Genomic DNA, 20,000 nt, shown 5'->3' on the forward strand with positions numbered 1-20,000 from the left:
CTCATGTGGAGAACCTAAGGATGCAATTTTATTCAGCATATACAATTCTCTTTAAAGCTATCAGCTCCGGATTGAATGCATGCTGGCTTGTGAAGACTGTAACCTCATGCTAGAAACGCTACGACCAAAGGCGGAAGTTGTCGGCAAAGCTTGTGATGGTAATTGCATGTTTCATATGTTGTTGTTTTCTTCAGTTATATAAATGGGGTTGTCCAACCCTTTGCAAGAGATTGCCTATCCTCAGAATAGACAATCGCTGTCTGACCAGTGGGGGCCCCACCGAACAGCTGTTCTGCAATAACCTCTGTGCCAAAATTCTGGTTACTGCAGCACTGTTCATGTTGGACTGCACAATGGATGGAGCTGTGTAGTTCCAGCACCGGAGCTATTGCAGAGCAGCTGATCGGCAGGGGTGCAGGGTACTGGACCTCCACTGATAACGTTGGGCCTTTCTGAGGATAGGCCATCTCTTGTAAAGGAGTGGACAACCCCTTTAGTGATGGTATAGTGTCACATAACTGCTCATTTTTAATTACGTCTATTTATTTCAGACATTCTTGCCAGCCACAGGCTTCCGGTCTTCTGTCAACTTGTCTTGAAAGTTGGGAACTTTTTAAACTATGTAGGTATCGGACATATAGTATTTTTGAAATGATGAGATGATATCACCTAAGCTTGTAGTTATGTTAACCATTAGTACATAAGTCTATAATATATGTTCTATAATGCCTTTGTCTGCTTAAGCATTACTTTGCTTCATGCAGAGTTGAATATTAAAATTCTGTTTGCTTGCAGCTACCACTAGGAGCAGTATAAGCTCCCCTAGTGGTGGCCACGTGCAGGCGCAATTTTATCATTTACCTCTATGCAGAAAAATGGATCTCCAACTGCTAGAAATGAATCTACATTTTATGGAAGACATAAAAATGGCATGAAGTGGACAAAACTAGAAAAAATCCTGATAACATTATTTTCATCTAGGGAAGTCATACTGGAAACGCCAATGGCTTTAAGATAAGTACCTTACTGAAACTGACTGAGACAAGGGCCAGTCAAACCCGAATTACTCTACTGCACCATATCTTAGAGGTAACCTCCGTTCATTCCTTACAAAACGCATTTGTAATATATCTAATTTTGTACAATATATACTGTGTGTGTGTGTGTGTGTGTGTGTATATATATATATATATTAGCAGAAGGACCCGGCTTCGCACAGATATGTTTCATCTATTTCCTTTAATGTTTGTGTGTGTCGTTAAAAGATATCCACAGTATCCCCCATAACAGTGACATCTAAGCACCCGCCCCCTTAACAGTAAACTCCACTGCCCCTCACTCCTTAACACTGACCCCCCCACAGTGCCCCACCTCCTTACAATGAGATGCCTACAGCAGCCCGTCCCCTTAACTTTGAGCTTCACAGCACCTCACTCCATTGATATTGACCTTCTCAGGGGCACGCCCCTTTAACAGTGACCTATACAGCACCCCGCCCCTTTAACAGTGACCTCCACACTGCCTGCCCCTTTAATATTGACCTCCACAGTGCCCGCCCCCTTAACCGTGACCTTCACAGTGCCCATCCCTTTAACAGTGACCTCCACGGTGCCCGTTCCTTTAACTGTGAGCTCCACAATGCCCTCCCCCTTTAACAGTGACCTCCATGGTGCCGTGCCCCTTTAAGGCTAGGGCTACATGACATGTGTTGCGTGACATTTTGTCTCAACTATTTTTTTAATGATACGCTATGGTGTTGCACTGCGACACGACAGTCGCAAAAAATCCATCCAGGATGGATGCATGTAGCAGTGTAGTTGCGCGACTTGGGTTGGCCGGGTTGTTATGGAAACCTGGAGTAAAGCTGTGTGTGTGGAGGGTAAGAGCCTGCGAGCTTCTATTGGCTGATAAGGGTCATGTGAGCGTGTGTACGGCAGTTGGCATATGAAGAGAGAGGCTTGTATTGGCTAATGCAGGTCATTTTTTGGAATATCTCAGTAACGGTACGTCCTAGAGAGCGGAGACCCCCACAAGATTTATTTCCGGCTAGCAAGGGACGTGTATACACACACACACACACACACACACACACACACACACACACACACCTACACCTCTTACGTGAATAACATTTTCTTATTTTTCAAGGAAATTGAAGGAAATTATACAGATCTTCTGGAGCTTCCAGATGACCTTGAGAAGGTAGCGAAAGCTGCTGGGTAAGAACAGAGCAGAGTCTATAGCTTTTACCCTCTAAGGGTCCATTCACACGTCCGTATGTGTTTTGCAGATACGCAAAACATGGACACCGGCAATGTGCGGACCGCACATCGCCGGCACTCTCATAGAAAATGCAGTTGCGGACCAGGATAGGACATGTTCTATTTTTTTGCGGATCAGCTAATGCGTATGCGGACAGCACATTCCGGCCCCGTTTAAAAATGAATGGGTCCGCACCTGTTCAGCAAAATTGCCGAACGGATGCCTGACCCATTTTGCGGACGTGTGAATGGACCCTAAAGTAGGATGTGTACAATATGGTAATATAGAAATGTATCAAATAATATTGCCACGTACCAGCCCGCAGGGGCAGGTGTGCTGAGCTGGAGGGAATGAGGGGAGGGGTAGCAACGTGGGTGGTTGAAGTCCTCACGTTGGTTGTTTCCTGCTCCAGCACTCTCTCTCAGGCTTCAACCCCTTTTTTCCCTCGGGACACACCCTTTCTTTTGGGGTCTCCTGGCTGGGGTGGTCTTGGGGTTAGATGAGCTGAGCAGTGGGTTGCAAGGCAGGAGAACAGGAGTCCAGGCCAGCTTAATTATAGTAAAATATAGTGTCTCCTTTACTGAATAATGATGGGTGTCACAGTGCAAATACAAGCTGTAGGCAAAGTTCTCAGTTCTATGGTGGTTCTCCCTGAGCCTCTTTCTATAGGTGCAATGAATCTTCCCGAAGGACTGAGACGGTGCACTTTCTCTTAATATTTTTCTGCAATGCCCAACTGCAGGGTCCAGTCTTAGAACGAATGACCAGTTCGTCTTAGTACTGTTGTGAGGGCCAGAGTGCCGACAGGGAATGCAGAGGTAGCCATCAAGCATGGGCTTAGGGGCCTGAAAGTCCCATAGCTACATAAGCCTATCCAGCGTTGTGAAATTGCAGATGGAACAGGTGGGGATCCCGTTGCATATTTTGCATTGTTTGTCCAGAGACTTCTTCGTCCTCCTCCTAAAAAGTCACCTTTTTTTATTTTTTTCAGAATTAACGTAGAAAATATTTACTCTGAAATCAGTCTCAACCTAAAAAGATTAAAAGAACTCCAAATGAAGATCTCCAAGTCGTCCAGTGACATCAGAGAACAGTACGAACAAGGTGTTCGGGTGAGTTTTTACCACAATGTCACAAAGTTACATCAGGTGCAGATTTACTAATCCCGTTTAATTTAGTCAGGACACCCCTTGTTTGAGTCAGCTGCAAAAAAAAGTAACTGAACCACTTAAAGGGGTTACCCAGTTTTAAAAATGCCCGCCACAATGCCTGGGCCCCTCCTATAGATCATACTTATCCCTCTCCCCCGACACCCGTGTCACGGCCGCCGCTGCATCTCCCCATCGCATGGATCAAAACATCTTTGAGGATAGGATTCATCAGTTTAAAAAAAAATATCTGAAAACCCCTTTAATCTTTGGCCTGGGTTAATGAAAGCCTAGTGAAGACTCCACCTTATATGGGAACCTTTCTGCTGTGCGGTTTGTTTCTTATATAGCAGCAGAACCAAATTTCAGCCATTTTATTGTATTGTCTCTTTGTGTTTAGACGTCCTTCAGTTGTTTGACATCAGATTTCCGTGTTTTACCTTCATCTCTTCTTATTAGCATTCCCCATTCTGAATTTTGTAAGTCTTCCCCCTACACCATTGCCAAATGTGGAGGATTTACTCATTTTGCCCATCTAGATTACTTTGATCTGAAACCTGTGGGGAGGGGATTTATCAAAACTGGTGTAAAGTAGAACTGGCTTGGGCTACTTTCATACTATCGTTTATTGCGGATCCGTCACCATAATACAACCGAATGCATCAGTCATGAACGGATCCGGTTGTATTATGTCTTCTATAGCCATGGCAGATCCGTCTTGAACACCATTGAAAGTCAATGGAGGACGGATCCATTTTCTATTGTGCCAGATTGTGTCAGAGAAAACGGATCCGTCCCCATTGACTTACATTGTGTGTCAGGACGGACCCGTTTGCCTCCGCATCGTCAGGCAGACACCAAAACACTGCAGGCAGCGTTTTGGTGTCCGCCTCCAAAGCGGAATGGAGACTGATCGGAGGCAAACTGATGCATTCTGAACGGATCCTTTTTCATTTGGAATGCATTAGGGCAAAACCGATCCGTTTTGGACCGCTTGTGAGATCCCTCAACGGATCTCGCAAACGGAAAGCCAAAACGCTAGTGTGAAAGTAGCCTTAGTTGCCCATAGCAGCCAACCAGATTTAACCTTTCACTTTCTGACGGAGCTCTGAAAAATTAAAGGTGGAATCTAATTGGTTGTTATGGGTCACTAAGCCAGTTTTCATTTACACCGGTTCCTGGGGGCTTTAATTTTAGTCCAGTCTGAATTATTTACACCATAGACCCTTGTTTGATTTTTCATCTGTGACGCCATAGTTCTGAGATTCTGCAGAGCATTGGGCAGAACATGTTCTCAGTGGAGTTTTTCGGGAATTGAATATTGATGGTCTATTCTCAGGACAGGTCATCAATAAGTGATTGGTGGAGGTCCAACTCCTAGCTCTCCCACCAATCAGCTGTTTGAAGAAGATACAATGCTTTGGTAAGCACTGTACATTGTATAGCAGCCCAGGCCCATTCACTTAAACAGGGCGGAGCTGCCAAAAGGCCATGGGACAGATGAACATGACGTCATTGGCCTGGGAAAAAGCCGTAGCTCTCAATGGATCGCCGTGGCTTCATCAAACCCGTGCTGGGAATTGGATATCCACTGATCAGATCCTGATGACCTATTCTGAGCCGGATAGACCATCAATATTGGACTCCCAGAAAACCCCTTTGAAATGTAATTTCCCTATCCAGTCCCACACAGAACATGCACGTACTGTCCAAAACACCTTCTAAAACCCAGAATGCCTGTTCTCGTGTCTTCAATAGCTTGCTGCCTATTATTGCAAAGTCTAAAATCAAAGAAAACAATAGATGGATAATTATCACATGCAATGTTCTATTTCTAGGACTGTTTTGATGCACTAAAGGACTTGGAGCTACAGCTGGAAGACATTTCACAGCAAAAAAAGAAATTGGCAGATTATTTATGCGAAGATCCGACAAAACTTTCACTGGAAGATACTTTTGGAACCATAAAAACATTTAGGGACCTCTTTCTGAAAGCAAGGAAGGTTTGTAGCCTCGTAATTACCCCATAGATAGACCAACACATTGGGAAATTCAAGAAAACGTTTGACAAACAACCCCCATGGTCCTCTCCATTATCAACAAATTAACATGGAACATAATTGGTTTGGCTGAAAGATATCTATGTATGTTAAGATTGTTATAAAATGTAGTAGATTGAGCTCAAATTGTGCAAAAAAAAAAACAATGGGAAAATTTTATAATTTTTAATGGTTTGCTGAAAATTTTTTAAATGTTCAGTCAATGCTCGCATGACCAAGTACGAGATAGTTTGTGTTTGGAAAAGTGCCTTGAATATGTAATTGTCAATGGTTTGCGTCACTGGTTACACTTCATTGTCTTTGATCTTTTTTGTATAATTGATGATAATTATGAATTTTTTTGTTGTTTAGGAAAATAAAGATAGAAAAGAGCAAGCTGTAAAGGCAGAAAAGAGAAAGAAGCAAATCGAGGAGGACGAAGCAAAAAGACAGAAAGGAGAGAACGGGAAAATCAGTAAGTTCCAGCAGAACTGTCCACGAGATGGACCCTATGGGACGTTGGGAATATTAGGGGATTCATCCTGAAAGTTGTCTACCACATTTCAGCTGAGGTTTTAGATATTTTTCTATGACCATCCAATAATCTAGAATAAGTGTGCAGCCAGCCCCCGAAGGAGCCAATGCAGAGGATGGGTGTGGTAGTAGTGGCCTTGATGAGATGATGTGTCACGGTGTACGCTCTCATGCCGTTGCTCCCTGTGGATCGGTGCAGTGGAAATGTAATTTGTAGAATCAGGCCTGAATTGAATGTATAAAAAGCCCCTTGCGGACGAGCGTTCCTCCCGCAGCGAGTCTGCATCGCAGCACCCGGCCTGACCTCCCATCGCTGCCGGGAGTCACATAGCATTATATTGATTTATGATGTCATGTAACCCTTACAGTTCTGGAATGAATTGGATAACAATGGCATAATGCTGCCAGTGTTATCCAATACATTCCAGAACTGTAAGGGTTACATAGCATTATATTAATTTATGATGCTATGTGACTCCCGGCAGCGATGGGAGGTCAGGCTGGGTGCGGCAATGCGGACTCGCTGCGGGAGGAACGCTAGTCTGCAAGGGGCCTAACAGTCTCTCTTTTTACTTAGTACAAAATATAACTTGCGGTACATCCACTAGCAGCAAATTCAAAGTGCAGTTTCTGGCACCAGTTGAGGAGGTATGGTGATAGGTTGGATGGTTGTATATTGACATTTGTGGGTATAGGTGTCCAATGTGATGTAAGGTTCAGACTTGAGCTTTGTCTGGCTTAGAGATGGTATGGGTGCCTGAGCCGTAGTCCCTCACCTTGCAGCAGTATCTGTAAAGCTCTATTTCACAGATCACTCTGCTGTCTTGTCACTCAGGTGCTTTCTGGAACCCGAATTTTGCTGCTCTCCTAGAAGAATAAGTCGTTCCCAGGAGTAGGAGCTCTAGCATGTGCTTCCACTCCTCTCTGTAGCTACACAAGAACTTCACTTCCTGGCAGGAAGAGGAGGAACAGGGTAGTTGGCCCTGTTCCTGCCAGCCATTTACCAACCATATCTTCCCTTACTGGAACTTATGGCCAAATAATATGAAATATATAACATTATAATGCACAACTTTATACAATGCAATTGCAGATACCCCTAGGTCTGGGGTATTGCATAGGTTGGTACCTATCAGATCCCATCGATGTTGGATTAAAAGTAAGGTACTGAATTTACCAAAAACCACATGTCACCTACTGAATGGACTGTATGATGAAGGTTGTATAAATAGCAGTCACAAAAATACTTTGTTTTGGACAAGTACCCTCCATGGACCCCTTCCTGTTATACGTTACTTCTCATTATTTTTATCTATCTACACTTGACTTGTTTAAATTAAAATATCATTTTATCGCGTGAGATTTTCAGATTTTTCAGACGCTTATTTCTTTCTATGTTTTTTTATTTAGTTTTTGCCATTTTGTAATTTACACAAATTGCGTAAAAAATAAACTAAACTAATGTCATTTTTATTTATTTTTTATTTTTTAAAATTTTTGGTTGCAAAGTTCGCAAAGGAGGGCCCAAGATAGAAGAAGGTTGTATCATTGATGCTTTACTGGCCGATATCAAAAAAGGTTTCCAGCTCCGAAAGACTGCGAAAAGCAAACCAGATTCTGAGGATGCTCAAAGGAACTCGAGTAGCGATCTAAATGGTAAAATGACTGTAACTTTTCCCAGGGGGCCAGCTCTGTCGCCTATGCGAATGCATCTCTCAAGCTTGGCTTTCAAAAAAAAAGACTAATCAAATTGACTTGCTTCTTGTGGACTGCATGCCTTCCATTCCCTTACTAATTCTTTTGAAAAACCTGCTTTGTTTAAAAAAAAAAAAAAGTACTAAAAAGTCCATAAGCAAAGTATTTCTAAAAAAATGCTTTGCATTTTGCATGTACTTTTGTTGCTAAATTCCTTTTTGCTTCTTTGATCCTGTTTCATACATGCTACATAATGCTGCATGATTTAAATGTGCATGAGATCAGATATTATTTTTTTGTTTTCCTACTTAAAAAAAAATATACATTTTGAGAGTGAGAGCACTTATATTTTCAAAAAATGAAATGAGTTGTCAAATGAACATGTGTTGCCTCTCAGTATGACCTTATTTAACCTATGTTGCCTTAGTAGGTTTTCATATCTTAAGTACTTAGAATGATATTTCGCTTCTCGCCCCTGGGCCGCTAGATGTATCCTTAAGCCATTTTCAGGTAGCTGTAGCTGCATTTTATGGCCACAATTCTACCAAACCGTATCGTGATCGGAGTTTGGTTCAGTCGAGCTTCGGGGGTCATGGTCTTAGAAACCCAAAAAGGAGGCCAAATAAGGTTAATCTAAAACGGACCTTATAGGCTCACTCAACAAAGCTTATTTAAAGGAGTTGTCTCTTTTCAGCAACTGGTATTCATCATGTAGAGAAAGTGACTACCAGGCACTTACTAATGTATTGTGATTGTCCATATTGCCTCCTTTGCAGGCTTGACCACATTATACACTGCTAGTTTCCAGGAGTTATGACCACCATGCAATCCAGCAGCGGTGGTCACGATTGCACACTATGGGGGGAAAAAAGTGCCGGCCTCTCTGGTGGCTGGGACCATGGGAGTGCGCCTAGGCCGGAGTTTTTTTCCCCCCATAGTGTGCAAGCACGACCACCAATGCTGGACTTCAGGGTGGTCATAACCCCTGGAAACGAGCCGTGTATAATGTGATGGGAAAAAATAAATCCAGCCAGCAAAGGAGGCAATATGGACAATCGCAATACATTAGTAAGTGCCTTGTATTAACTTTCTCTACATGATAAATGCCATTTGCTGACGTGAAACAACCCCTTTACTTTCATATTCCCTTCTATATATAACATTTCCCCAGGAACTGGATGAGCACAGAGATGTGAACGAGCCCTAATGTGAACACGTGGCTTTGCCTATTTGATGGTTGATGGGTTTTTTTCTGGGACATAAATACAGATGACCTATTCATAGGCTAAGCCCATCAGTGTTCAATCAGTGAAGATCTGATTAGGAGGAAAGGCACCTTTCATTGTTTAAATGGGCACAGCGCCATACATACAGTTGTAGTAGATGTGTGTGATCTGCACTCCAATTAACTGTTTGAGGGCGCTCCTAGAGGACTGGAAGTCATATGTCAGATATGACGAATGTATGCCACTGCACAAACATGTCACGTAGATACAGTGCAATTCATATCCTGATAAGTATATTGCTTTTATATAGACACTTTTAATCTCCAAACGTTTCGGTCTATATGACCTTTATCAACGGAATCTGGAAAAAGACATGTAGGTATTCAATATATATGTTTTTCGAATCTGGAATATTATATACTGTGAAATAATTATAACGTAGGCTAAGAAACGTAGAGAAAACATGTCCAGAAGAGGAACAGGTCTAAAGATGCCTAGAGAGAGAACACGTCCAGAAAAGGAAGAACTCCAAAGAAGATGCCCAGAGAGGTTAAAATCATATCAAATATGGTACAATGGTGTTGGAAAAATCTATATACAATGCCAAAAAGTGAGTAATAAGATATAAAAATATGACAACCTGATATGATCCCCAAAGATATGGCAACATATGTAGAAATGTTTTGTCATATTTCTCTATATGTTGCCATACCTTTGGGGTTCATATCATGTGATATTTTTATATCTTGTTACCAGACTTTTTGGCATTGTATATTAGATTTTTCGAACACCACTGCACCATATTTTATATGATTTTAACCAATGTACCTAGGTTGCTTCATCTCTGGGCATCCTCTTTGGACTTGTTTTCTCTCCTTTTCTTACCCGATGTTGTTCTAATTCCCTGTATATAATCTTTCCTATCCCGAAAACATATATATTGAATACCTACTCGTCTTTTTCCAGATTCCCACGATAAATGTCATATATGACCAAAACATTTTGGGATTAAAAGTCACTATATAAACGCAATATACTTACCTGGATATGAATTGCACCGTCTATGTGTGACACGTTTGTGATTAAAACATGTAAAAAGCAACTGGAGTACCATAGATTCCTTATCATACGTGTGGTTGTGGCCCTGTCTGGTACTGCAGATGGGTTGAATGGAATTAGGCTGCAGTACCAGGCACAGTCACCACTGTTTGAATGGCACCGTACCTATGTAATAAATTAAGGTTGGCCTGGTCATCACGTCTCAGAAAACCTATTTAAAGTATTTTTTTTTTTTTCCCTCAAAAGACCTCTTATGCTGAGTACATTCCTTTTGGGTTGAGTAAGAAAATTAGTTTCAATATCCTAGAAAGCAGTATGTAAAAATATGGAAGACGAAGAGCATATTATTTGAAAAAAGTCAGGTTCCAATACATATCGTGAGTGTAAAATGCCTTATACATATCGACAGCAAATGCTGTATAAAAAATAAAAATAATTTAAGATTGTGTCATGGGTAGTCACCATAGAACTAGGAATTTTTGTTTAATTTATTGAAAGGCAGTCGAGACCTCCTATGCCAAAAAGGAATAAAATTATTTTTGCTACTTGGTCCTTACTGTTTTTTTTTTGGTTTGTTTTTTTTTTTGCTTTTTTTATCGAATAAGACTAATTTCCCATGAGTGAGTTTTCCATCCAGATTTGTTCTATTTTGTGAACGGAGAGCATCCAAAGTGAATCCTGACTCTTTCATTGCAATGGGTATAGGCACACAAGCATTGTTACATTCAGAAAAATCCCAGCATGTTCTATATTGCACAATTTTTTTCACACAGCCCTTGCCCCATAGAAATTAATTGCCTGAAAAATGGATGCAGTCTGGATGGAAAAAAAAAAAACGGACAAAACTGATTCAACTTTTGAAAAAAATAAAATAAAAATCAGTTTTTCACTAAACAGACTTTGGCCCATTCCGTATCGCTCATGTGAAAGAGGCCTTATTGTAAATTTTATGCTTGGAGCAGGCACCTTGCATGAGCACAAATGGCAAAGTTTCTATCCAAGTTTGTGAATGGTGTGCATGACTAACAGATACGTCAACTAACCCTGTGGAGACCAAGTTATCTATGTGCATGTGTTGCTTTTGACATAAAGCCACCTAAAAGTAGTATCTGATCCTATTTTACAAAGGCAAACCAGGGCAAGTAAAGGATGAAGACTCAAAAAAGACGGATAGTATAAAAGACTGTCCCACTGATAATAGTAACGATAGCGCCAATCCATCTCCTGCCATTGAGGCCACTAAAGACCAAAGGGACCTGCCTCTGGGTCAGCCATCAGATAACATAGTTGTAGATGAAAATGCATGTAAGGCCACTCAAGCTGCACAAAGTTGTGCTGGAAATAATGATAAAAAAGAAACCTTGACCACAGCAACTTCTAGTATTCATGTGGACAAAGAGATTATTCCTGTGAATGTGAAGCAAGAATTATCTTCTGATGCCTCAAATAGTACCAGTGTTGTAGCCAAAAATACAACGCATCCCCAGGATATTGAGGTGCCACCACAGAATTCCTTGCGTAAAATGGAGAAACCTCAATGTCAAGCTGATGAAGTAGACTCCAAAAGCACAACATTTTTGAAAGATGTTCCTCATGACCAGAATAATGAAACCTATAAACACTCTGCAACAAACGAAAAAACATTGACTGACTCTGTCCTAGCTTTAGAAAGGGGGTCAGTTGATGTTTCTTCTAAGGAAATCTCTTCATTGGTTGACAGTTCTGTTTTAGTTCAAAATAATAAACAGGATGAGGTGTCCTCAACAGACCAAAAGGAGAAAATGGATGGTTCCCCACTACATGGGAAGAGTGAGGTTGCTGATGTCTCCAAATCAGAGGAACAGAATGGGACTTCTGTTGATTTGTCTTCAGTGCAAAGGAAAGAGATGACTGATGAATCCACATCCATCCATGCTGATGGGACCACTGATAAACTCCCACCTGTCCCTGTCCAGAACAATGGAGCCACTGATGTTCCTCAATCAGTTCAGAATGATGAAACTACAGATGTTTCCCTGCCAGCTCAAAAAAATGGGTCGGTTGAAGGACCTCCGCCAATTAACAGCAAAGAACAACCTGAAGTCGTCGCTCAAGCCAATGAAAATATTTTAAGTGATGGCTCTATTAATAAATCATATGAAACGACAATGGAGTTACAAAGTTCGGCTGAATCAAAGGTCAAAAGGAGCTCAACAAAAAGTAAAAAGAAAAAAAGGAACTCAAAAAACATAGAAGGTAAATCTTACAAAATGTTTTATATTACATTTTTCCATACTATATTATTTTAGGAGCTCAGTTATTTTGCCATACAACACCAAACCATCTGCTTACAGTAACTTCACACATTAATGGACTTAAATGAAACAATTCTGTCTGACCAAAGCCACCACTTTGAGATTTAGTTGAGATTAAAAAAAAAGTTATTTACTGATAAAATAAATATTTGCTCATCAGCACCTCAACCAGATGTTCATTCCCAGAGACCCATTTCTAGTGATGAAGACCAATGGCACATATTGGAGTCCTCATTCCCTTCAAGTGTTAAAGGGATTCTGTCACCTGGATTTTGCCTATAGAGCTGCGGACATGCGCTGCTAGATCGCCTCTAGCACGTCCGCAATATACATTCCTCATAGCTGTGAGTGCTTTTATTTGTGCAAAAATTTTATATATGTAAATGAGGCAAGTAAGGAGCCCAAGGGACTGTTACTAACGTTTCTGGAGCCCAGCCACGCCCACTGTGAAGGAGCCCAGCACCACCTGCATCCCCCGAATCTCCTCCTTGCTCCCGGACGTCACAAAGTTAGAGCGCCGTAATCTCGCAGCTAGCGCATGCGCAGTTCGTTCCCTGAGGCTGATGCCAGCACAGGGAAGGAACACTATGCTGGCACTGATATGCCGCATACTCGCGCATGCGCGAGATTACGGCGCTCAAACTTGGTGACCTTGGGGAGCAAGGAGATTGCAGGGCGGTGCTGGGCTCCTTCACAGTGGGGGTGGCTGGGCTCCAGAAACGTTAGTAACATCCCTTTGGGCTCTTGCCTCATTTATAAAATCGTTTTTTTGCCTAAATAAAAGCACTCACAGCTATGGGGAATGTACCATATATTGCAGATGTGCTAGCGGCGCATGTCTGCAGCGCTATAGGCAAAATCCAGATGACAGAATCCCTTTAAATACAATTTTTTTATTTTATTTTTTTAAAGTTTCTTGAAGGGAATTTATCCTCTATTTAAAAATGTAGAATAGATATAATGGGGCCAAACTTACTAATGTGATCAATTATTCCCTCTCCATAGAATAGGAGATAAGCTTCTGATCAGCAGTGGGACCCTCAGCCAATCATGAGAATGGAGACACTGTGTTTCCCTGTTTGAATCAAGCAGCTGTATTTTCAACTCTATGGGACTGCTTGAGACAGCCTAGTACAATTGCTCATCTTTAAATCCCCCATCCTTTAATGATAGTGAGATGACACTGCTAGTACTGTCCCAGTCTACATAGGAAATCTGATGAGCGATGATGCGCCAGTGTAAGAACTTACAAAACCCAAAATTCTAGAATCTGTAAAGTCTGGCCCTTTTTAAAGAGACTTCCATCTAAGTAACAGTCACCTATTCTAGGCCCTTAAACTACTCAATGTGTCCTAATTAACCTTAGTTGTCATGACAAACTGCTTTAGCATCTAATAATGTATGTCATTTTCTGGTGCAGTATCAAAGGTGTTGTTCAGGATCAGAGACAAATGAAACCAACCCACTCTTGTCCATTGACCATATCTGATACAGCAGCTCACACCTTTTTAAAGTGAGTAGGGCTGAATTACAATATCAGAGAGAGCCTATGGACAAAAGCAACACGGTTTGTCTGTTTTTCTGATCCTGGACATCATTTTTAAGACATTCCGGTAGCAAGCAGTAGGTGCCAAGCACTGCCTGTGTGATGAGGGATTGGACTATTTTTAGATGTTCTAATATCAGATGTCCTATAGATAATGGGTTGATAATTAGAAGAGGAAATTAAAGTTGGATGGTTTTCCTAACACCAGTAATGTAGTAATTGTGTCTATAGCGATACTCAATTTTCTCTCTCACAAAACAGAGATTGGAGTTGACTCTGGCACACACAAAACAAAGAGTTGTGTGGTACAGTAAGGTATGTATAGATGTAAAGCCGACTTTGTCAACTAATGTCACATACGTCCACAAAAACTCACTCCATACCCTTCCTACAAATTAAATGACAAGACTAATCATACCCTTAAGTGTCCAGCTACTTGTATTCTATGTGTCTTGATTACGTGACTTATAAATTTAATTGATGCTTATATCTGTCTCCTGCTCCCAATCCAATGATGATTAATCAAGTGTGGAACGGCCAGTGGGTGTGATGGCATCTCAAGAACTTAAAGGCTATAGACAACTTTAGGGCAATTTCTTTGATTGCATTTTACTCATTTTGGGCTACAAACCATTCTTGCAATTGGTCTTTATTAAAAAAAAAATATTCAACTGTTTTTTTTTTTTAAAAAAGGGGTTACAATTCAGCCTCATAAACACTCATTTAAACTATATTATCAGTTTGATAATAGATTAGGTATAATGAAAGTTCAGGAGATCAGAGATGAGAGCTATACAGGACCCATCAGATTGGGACTCGCAATAAACAGAGTATCAGTCTGCAAATACACTAACATTTTACCTCTATCACAACAACTCCTGAAAATATTTTAATAAAGACCAATTTGAAAAATGTTTAGCCCAAAATGAGTAGAATACAATAATTTTTAAATTTAATGTAGGGTGGTGGTATTCATGTAAATGATCTGAATTCACTTGGAATTTCCAAGTGAATAGCTAAACTTCATTAATATAAACTGATAATATGATTCTTTAGGTTGCTCACAGGGTGATGGGTAAAATTCAATATGAGGCTTTGGATTTTCTCAAAAATTGTTTTGCTTGGACATTGAATTGTGAAACTTGCTTTTACGTTGAACATGATTGGATGTCCCAATGATATTGGGTAGTCTTGATTTTTATCAATTAGAGCCAAGTATGACCAAGTCAGCTGGGCATCTTTGCAAAACAGACCTTAGGTTTCAGACAACTATAAGGTTTATGGCTACATGGAGACTTTGGTCGAGAGACATGAAGATCATAATGTTGCATTGTGAAATTGCATCTATCATGTCAACGTGGTTATGTTGCGGCACGCAACATAACACAAACTGCATCATGACTGCGCAAAAATCGAAGCCTGCTGGATTCTTGGTTGAAAGTCACATGCAACTTGCTTGAGGCATGTAAGTTGTTTGGGGGGGTTGTTTTGTTCACAAGCAAATCAGAAATCTAAATAGTCACCGGACAACAAGCCAAAATCTTTATTTTTTTAATTTTTTTTCCTTTAGTCGTGAGGCATGTCTGAGACTTGATGTGACAAAAGTTATGTAGTCATGTAGCCCTAGCCTAATCAGGCCACATTTTAACATCCCACAAGGTATGGATCTTCTGCAGTTAAATACCTCCAAACTTTGATCACTGTATAACCCTGTGATGATTTAGGTTTGGTTCAGTAGCATCATGTAACGTCCACAGACAGAATTTTTGGGAAAAACACCACAGCAATTTTTGAGCCAAAGCTAGAAGTGGCTCTAGCAGGGCAGAAAATAAGTTGTTCTTCCATTATGTTGTTCATTTTGAATCAACCTCTGACTTTAGCTAAAAAAAAAAAACAACTAAAGCTTTCTAAAACTTTAATAGTGTTTTTGCATGAGTGAAACCACCCTAATGCAGACATTCAAATGGGTCTGTTGAAGTGAAGTGGACCTTAGCTTTTCTGACCCTAGACCGTTTATAACCCTTCATTAGTGAACTCCTTTCCATAAACCGCTAAATAGAAAAGTGACCTCATATACACAGTCAATGGGTCCCATTGCCGAGACCTGTTCTTTTTGAGTGCTGGTGGGGGTTCCAGCCATCAGGCCCCCACTAATGTGACTTTTCTGACATATATGATTGACAAGTCGTAGCCTAGTAAACCCCACTGGCTCGTTCTTCTACTGTACATAATATTCATTATGTGTCAAATTTCAGATTATATTTCCCTTTGCTTATACTTCCAAAAATGTTCAGTGTTGACATCTTACGTCTACATACAACAGTACCTTTGTGTTTTTGTCTCTTTTGTTTAATCTGTATCATGGAAGCAATGACCCTATTCTAGCTATGCCCCCAAGATGAGCAAAGATGGTAAAAATATAATGGCCATAATGCCCCACTACTACCCATAGATTCCCATTTTACCCAAATTGTAAAATTCTAAAATGATAAAAAAAAAAAAAAAACATTCACTGTCCAGGGTAATAGTTGGCTTACATGTCTATTTCAGTGACTTACGATGGACAAGGAAATGTGAACGAGATCTAAGTCTGTTCCCGTTCCTGCTTCACTCCACTTTCTGGTCCAATCTCAACACGCAGGAAATGGCTGGAAAACCCCACCTTACCATTTACTGGCTGAGATGGGTCTTCATTGTGGCCAGTGATTGGTTTAGTGGGAGTTTCCAGCAATTTCATGCATGTTGGACCAGGACAGATGCAGTGCAGCGAGGAGCAGAATCTAAACCCATCCTGGCCTTTTTTTTTCTCTTGAAATTTCCATTTGAGCATCAAGACTTCCACATGCAAGGCAATTAGTTTACATGCAGTAGTTTGCAAGGCCACATACTGTATAACACATGGCTTTCAATACCGACAAAATCTGTTCTGCGGCATCTCCTCCAAAATGTTGTGAATGTCAGACTGGCTACAGCTTTCGTACTGGTTTCCCTTCAGTGAAAGGTCATATTGGAAAGGAAGAAAGGGGAAAATGCCAGCGCTTCAACATATTTGTGAATTTACAAATGAATGGGAGAACCCTGCTCCACGATCCAGCAAAATTGCTTTTGTCATCTTCTGTTTTACCAAATGTCTGTCAAAGTGGATCTATCAGAAGTTCTGGGATGCTCCCATCAGGAGAATACAAAAGCTGAACGTTTGTTTTCTGATTAGTTTCCCTTTATTCTATTATAGGTTTCAGAACAAAGAATATCCCCAGGCAGTGAAGATCTTGGAAAACTCCTGTCATCTGTTCCGTTTGCCTACATTTAGAATTCTTTAAATTCTTTTTGGGAAACTTGCTGTATATAACTTTTTTTTTTTGTTTTTCAACTTTTTGTATATAGCGTTTTAATGTTCTTTCTTTATACAGATCCCTTTAAAAGGGTTTTGCATATCTGGAAAAAAAAAAATAACTCATAACAGTAATGGGACTCAAAAGGCCATGTGTTTCTCTAGCTACTCCGGCCAAAAAATGAAACCTTCTCTTGTAAAGTCTTTTGTATGAATTCCTTACTCCAAATTATAAGAGCTCTGTGCTCGATGTTACAGTTTGGTCTCTACTTAGTAGAATTAGAATTAGAATTGAGATAGTTGCTCCTTTTGTTAAAGGGGTTTTCTGGTAAGTAAGAATTATCTCCTATCCACAGGATAGGGGATAACTATGAGACAGGTGGTGGTCCTACCACTGGGACCTCCACCAATCACGAGCTTGTAGGCCTCGTATCCCCTGCATGCCCCCTGCTGCTCCCCTGAAATGACTAGAGGGGCCGGTTCCTTTCTATGAAAATTCTGCAGGTAGGTGAGCGCTGTATCTCTATCGCTTGGCTATCTCCAGAACTCCCATAGAAATTAATGGAGTGGCCATGCGCATGTGTGACCGTCTGCTCCGGTCATTTCAGGAGAGCAGTGATCGGTGGGGGTCTCAACAGTAGAACCCCCACCGATCTGATAGTTATCTTCTATCCTGTGGATTTCACTCTGACACGTCTGGACCCTTGAGGTGTTGCCGTAAGCATGCATGACATTTTCTACCCTGTATCAGAAACTCATGGATGCTGCCAAATTCATGACCATGGGCAACAAAAATGGGTTCCTGCCAAGAAGAAAATTGCCCCAAAATATATAATCAGGACGTGAATGGTAAAGTAATGGCCAAAAACAATTTGACCCAGGTAGACCTTTTTAAGAAGTAAAGTAGACTACCGGGTATATGTTTCCTAACATGGGTAAAGGATCCAGGGAATATATTGTGGAAATGTTCACAGATGGCATTGTATGATGCACCCTTTGACTACTTTGTCTCCTTGCCTAAATTATAGGAGTACCATGACCAGAAATGGTGGCAATCTGGAGGTTTTTATGCTATAGAAGTATGTATAGTAATGTTTTAGGATGTTTTTCAAAGAATGTATTGACTTTGAAGTTACTTCTGGGACTTGGTTGTATCTGGGGCCATTAGACCACAGTGGAAGTGAGAGAAACAATTTTCGAAAGATTTTGCTTTGCTTTTCCAAATTTGAAGGGGGTGTCCAAACCCTCACATTGACGTGTAACAAAAAAAAAAGGTATATATCTTTTTATTGTACAAACTCTGAAGGCCTTAGGGCTCATGCACAAAAAACGTATCTTTTTTTTAGTCTGTGTCCGTTCATTTTATTTATTTTTTGCGGAACCATTCATTTCAACAGGGCCGCAAAAAAAACAAAACGGAAATGACGCTGTGTGCATTCTGTGTCCGTATGTCCACAAATCTATTCCACAAAAAAAAAAAACATGTCCTATTCTTGTTCGTTTTACAGGCAAGGACAGGCATTGTTACAATGGATCCACAAACATACAAATACAACACAGACATCATACAGATGCCTTTTTTTTTTCTCGGATCCATGTTTTGTGGACTGCAAAATACATACGGTCATGTGCATGAGCCCCTGTAGTGGTGGCAGGGGAAGATTGCTATACAATAGTAACTGATAGGGAAATACTTAGGACAATCACTATCTTTATATAAGTATCTGGCATTTTATTAAAACAAAAACCATCAAAAAAAAGTTTTCAGATGCTAAATTGCACTTTATATAATGAATAAAATAATGAATGGCTAATGAATGAAGCATTACCATTACCATGATGAAAGGTGATGTTGGGCATGGCAGGGGCTTTGCCCCAAAGAACCTGTTTGCATGGCCGTATGTGAGGTTCTGCTTCCCCATCCAATTATAATGGGCAGTTCAGTGCATTAAAGTGTATAGGCACCCCAATATTTTGGCTCCAAGACATGTTATGGGGGACATGCAGTTTTGACCAACGTTGGTCTCAAGAATGAAGAGGTTGTGGAGGATTTTTCAATTCTGGACCCTTTCAGCTTGAAAGTTATTGTGTTGACCCATCTGGACAACACTTCCCATACACCTGATTAGAGCTTAGGGACATCATAGAGGCCCACTTACTTGGGACCCTCCATACTCTTACTGAGCCTTAGCAAAGATCTATGGGCTCAACACGGCCATGTGTTATATGGTCAGCCATACATTTGAAGAGCTATAGAGGAATTGATCAGCCGCACAGTTCTCCCTGGTTATATTAGTTGAGCACCAAGGTAACAGAAGCTGCAGCATTCAGCATGGCTTCCTTCTAAGAAGGTGTTGTCCATCTTAGGTCTCCTTATTAACTTCCTCCCGTTCATCCCCTTTATAAATCTCACCAGTGATCTGATTGGTTGGGACTGTAAGTTCGGCTTGCACAAAGAAATTATGAGCACTTTTAATAACGGTCACGTGAAAATCAGCAAAACAACTGAGCATTGTAGGTACAATTTAGATCAGTCTCCTACGCATGGGGGATATAAAAAAAAAACCCATGGGGTGCTCTGTAGAGAAGCCAAAACAAAATAGTAGAAATACATTTAGGCTTTTTACTTTAAAGGGGTTGTGCCAAGTTTTAACATTTTACCGCATTCCCCCAAATAAATGGAACGGCAAATCGCACATGTCCTCTGCCGCTCCATTAATTTTCTATGGGACTGCTGGAGATAGCCGAGCACAGCCCAAGGCTAGTACGCCCGTAGAGATGAGTGGAGCAGCAGCATGTGCAACCTGTCATTTCCCTGATGATCGGCAGGGGCCCCTGTAGTGGGACCTGTGACGATCAGATGGTT

At 40.9% G+C, this 20,000-nt stretch overlaps 1 protein-coding gene across 4 annotated transcripts in view; it reads left to right on the forward strand.

Moving 5' to 3' along the window:
- The window catches only part of INF2 (inverted formin 2), a 74,761-nt gene extending 56,224 nt beyond the window's left edge, over positions 1-18,537 (forward strand). Inside the window, exons 13-23 of one of the 4 annotated variants that reach the window (XM_040412471.1) lie at positions 58-158; positions 552-622; positions 982-1,089; positions 2,149-2,219; positions 3,254-3,374; positions 5,249-5,413; positions 5,822-5,924; positions 7,484-7,639; positions 11,092-12,198; positions 14,065-14,118; positions 17,036-18,537. In XM_040412471.1, coding sequence (XP_040268405.1) covers positions 58-158; positions 552-622; positions 982-1,089; positions 2,149-2,219; positions 3,254-3,374; positions 5,249-5,413; positions 5,822-5,924; positions 7,484-7,639; positions 11,092-12,198; positions 14,065-14,117 — 2,056 coding nt within the window. In that variant the 3' untranslated portion in view covers position 14,118; positions 17,036-18,537. Of the gene's footprint in view, positions 1-57; positions 159-551; positions 623-981; positions 1,090-2,148; positions 2,220-3,253; positions 3,375-5,248; positions 5,414-5,821; positions 5,925-7,483; positions 7,640-11,091; positions 12,199-14,064; positions 15,565-17,035 lie in introns of those variants that run through there. The other 3 variants (XM_040412473.1, XM_040412472.1, XM_040412474.1) reach the window with 3 other exon arrangements.
- The last annotated feature ends 1,463 nt before the right edge of the window (positions 18,538-20,000 follow it).

The sequence above is a fragment of the Bufo bufo genome, chromosome 11, assembly GCF_905171765.1.
Source record: "Bufo bufo chromosome 11, aBufBuf1.1, whole genome shotgun sequence".
Classification (NCBI taxonomy): domain Eukaryota; kingdom Metazoa; phylum Chordata; class Amphibia; order Anura; family Bufonidae; genus Bufo; species Bufo bufo.